This window comes from Spea bombifrons, chromosome 1, assembly GCF_027358695.1.
Source record: "Spea bombifrons isolate aSpeBom1 chromosome 1, aSpeBom1.2.pri, whole genome shotgun sequence".
In the NCBI taxonomy this organism is placed as follows: Eukaryota; Metazoa; Chordata; class Amphibia; order Anura; family Pelobatidae; genus Spea; species Spea bombifrons.
In genome coordinates, this window is record NC_071087.1 from 144421153 (window position 1) to 144424541 (window position 3389).

General features: G+C 40.5%; 1 protein-coding gene across 1 annotated transcript; it reads left to right on the top strand.

Annotated features, from left to right (window-relative positions):
• Positions 1 to 217: 217 nt before the first annotated feature.
• Positions 218 to 3142, top strand: S100Z (S100 calcium binding protein Z). The gene is made up of 2 exons (XM_053447970.1): positions 218 to 382; positions 2850 to 3142. Exons 1-2 carry the CDS (start codon positions 242 to 244, stop codon positions 3006 to 3008), a joined length of 300 nt encoding a protein of 99 aa, XP_053303945.1. The 5' UTR covers positions 218 to 241; the 3' UTR covers positions 3009 to 3142.
• The last annotated feature ends 247 nt before the right edge of the window (positions 3143 to 3389 follow it).

Genomic DNA, 3389 nt, shown 5'->3' on the forward strand with positions numbered 1-3389 from the left:
GTGAACTGTGTTGGGATCAAATGTGATCAATGCCCTGGCTAAAGGGAGGGGATGGTAGAAGAAGTTAGTTACTGACTATACATTTATATTGTGGCGCTTATATGCAACCTACATAGAGAATTGGGTACAAAACCCAGACCTTCCCTCATTAAAAAGCATAATGGAAAACTATTTATTGGTTATGGGCCCAATAACATAATCTCTCTCTGTCTGGCAGATACCTCTCGTCATCATCATCATCATGCCCACCCAGTTGGAAGGAGCCATGGACACCATGATCAGGATCTTTCACCACTATTCTGGCAAAGAAGGCGACAAGTACAAGCTGAATAAAGGAGAACTCAAGCAGCTTCTGCAGAGTGAACTAACCGACTTTTTAGCGGTAAGAGGTTATTAGCAAACCAAAGTTGTGGCCTTTCATGTAGATACATCAGAATATCCCATTGGTTTACACTGTCCTCTAAGTTTGGGTGAGCAGACGTCCCTGTAAATGACTGGCAGGTTGAAACACACCAGCTAAAGAGGTAGACTGGGTGATAATACAGCCCTGTGTCATACTTTTACCAGAGCTACGAGTCCCAGCCAGGTCTGCTCACCCTGTTCCATGCTCCTTGATATGTTTCATGCTAGCGCTATAGTTTTTGGACTGGTAGAAGTTTATTGATGTTGTTCTAGAGTTCCGTGTTTGATTAGCCCTTCCATGTACTGTATCGCATGGGTTAGCCAACAGGTGACTCTCCAACAGGTGTTGAACTCTCAGTATTTTTAGCCTCCATCTAACTTAAGGTTGGTCAAGAATTAATCGGAGCTGCAGTTCACAAATAGCGTGAACGCTACCTGTTGGCTACCTCTGCTAAACACAGAATGGTCTAGATTTCCAAGGGACGGCAGTATTTCTTCTACACCACTTAAACATGTCTCAGATAATTTTTTGGGCCATTCTCATTATTTACTGAGGAAATCCTGTTGGTACAGCAACATTTAGTGTATTAATCCCACTTTGAGAAAATCGACACCAACTTCATTCAATCCGATTGGATGGTTAAGCGCACATTGTATAGAATACTGTAAAAAGGAACAAACTATATATATATATTATAAAGCAAGGCTTAGATTTTACATAATTTTTACATTGGTATTGCAAATGAAATGCTACACTATTTTTTAGATTTAACTATCAACCAGAAAGCTGAAGAAAAAGAAACACACTTTCAGATTTAGGAGTATCAAAATTGGAAACATTGTTTTTGGATTAATTTTAAATAATTGCTTTGTGCCCAAATAACCCAGCAAAGAATGGCACGATTGCAGATCAGCACAGTTTTCTTAGCTGTTTGTTGGTTTATGCGCATTGCAGCTTTAAAATACATATTTGTAATTCATGATTTATAAACATAGATTATATTCTTGTACTGGGCGCATGGACCATGGACCCACTAAATGGACACACTAAATCTGATTTTATATTATCATATCTTTAAAATAATAAGATGCTTGAGCTTACAATGAGTGGTCTGCTTCCTAAATACAATTAAGAGAGCGCAGGAGTTAAAATTATGATCCTTTGGGGTTTGTGGACCACAACTCCCATAATGCTGAACCAGCAAATGATTACACTTAACTATATGCCTCCCCCTGGGAATTAGGCAAAGGCACCCCAGCCACCCCATAATAATATCACCTACCAACAGGACGGGAGTGTAATGGCAGCAGAAGAAGGAGCACACTGCCATTTGGTCAGATGGTCAGCTTGGCAATCTTATGGATTCCACATGTTACAGGGCAGATCCCGGCAGTAAAGTAGAATTTTAAATATGATGGTCAAGTGATCTCCCCTGATAATCTCCATCATTACCCGCACAATAGCCCTGCCGGTGGCTTCCACCCTGACTCCCCAAGGTAGCCTGCACCTGGTCGTAACATCCCACTCCATTAATAGAGCCGTGACACTGATCCTGAATTAGAATGTTTCCATTCTTCCGCAGACATGAGTTGTATTCTCTTAGAAGATATGACAAATCGTCATCGCTGTGAAATGATCAATCACAGAGGCCTGACGTGAAATGATACACAAAAAGAAATCACTATTAAATAAACTGCAGGCTGCGATAGTGATGAATCTGTACCTCACTGGGAGCAGTTCTCATGTTTGCTTCAGGCTAGGGATATGTAATAAAATAGAAACCGTTCATACTACAGGGTATGGTGGCACCTTAACAAGGCTGCAGTAATAATTTAAACATATTCCTGCAGTAATACTTCATATTGAGTATTCCAGCTAAACAGAGCTTGCATGTATTACGCCTTCTCACAAAGAGTAAGCATGCTAATTGTACTTGGGAGAATGCAACTCCTATGACCTTTAGCCACCCAGCCATTTGTGCAAAAGATAATAAGACCTATAGATCCAGATGCAGCGTAACTAACTTTGTCCAGAAGATGCTGAGACTCAAAATACTTTTTTCATTTTGCTTTTATAACTCAGATTATCAAACAATGGTCTCTCCGGACCAAGCATTTACAACTCAACTTCTGTGACGCAGGCTGCTTCTTAGTCTAGATAAGACTAACACTATCTTCTAAACACACTTTAATTAACCGCATCGATTCATGCAACCATGGTCAACCTATGGGAAAAAATAATCTTTAAGTGTATATATCATACAAGTTAGGACTCTTTATGCTGGTCAGCAATACAAATGCATAGGCACACAAAGGTGTTATATCTAACCGTCTCGCAAGTACACAAATATCCAATGGGAAATCCAGCACTACATTTAACACAGAAATTGTCACATATTATATGTATCATACATTTCCCATACCTTATCATGTCTATTCCCCCCCAGTGCCAAAAAGACCCTCAGCTGGTTGACAAGATTATGAAGGATCTTGACTCCAACAAGGACAATGAAGTGGACTTCAATGAATTTGTGGTCCTGGTGGCAGCTCTAACAGTGGCTTGCAATGACTTCTTCGAGGAGCAGCTAAGGAAAAAGGGCAAATAGGTGCGGCTAAGTAGTTACGGAGATAAATCCCGCGGGCAGTGATTGTCAAAATGTAACTAACAAAAACATCAGCATTATTACTATGTATCGCATCTTGTCGGCAGTTACTAATCAATAAAGAATATAAACGGTTATTTGCTTCGTTCCGGTTATTTTCTACCTTATGTTGCGCACGTTTTCTGGAGCTTGCGATTGCTGAGTTTATTATAGGAAGTGGCTCCGATGAATAATTCATACTAGAGGAGTTAAATCTAATGATGGGCACCCTGGAGACCAATTATCAAGAGTCCGTGAGCACAGATGCGTCGGTGATGCAACCATTACTCTTGCAAAGCGTCCCTTGCCTTAGTGCAATGCGACACCTGTAAGGCAGTGAATGGG

Excerpts from the sequence above, each read along its gene's own strand:
- S100Z (XM_053447970.1), top strand. The coding sequence starts at position 242 with ATGCCCACCCAGTTGGAAGGAGCCATGGACACCATGATCAGGATCTTT. Across the intron at positions 383-2,849 it reads AACTAACCGACTTTTTAGCG|TGCCAAAAAGACCCTCAGCT; the intron begins GTAAGAGGTTAT and ends ATTCCCCCCCAG.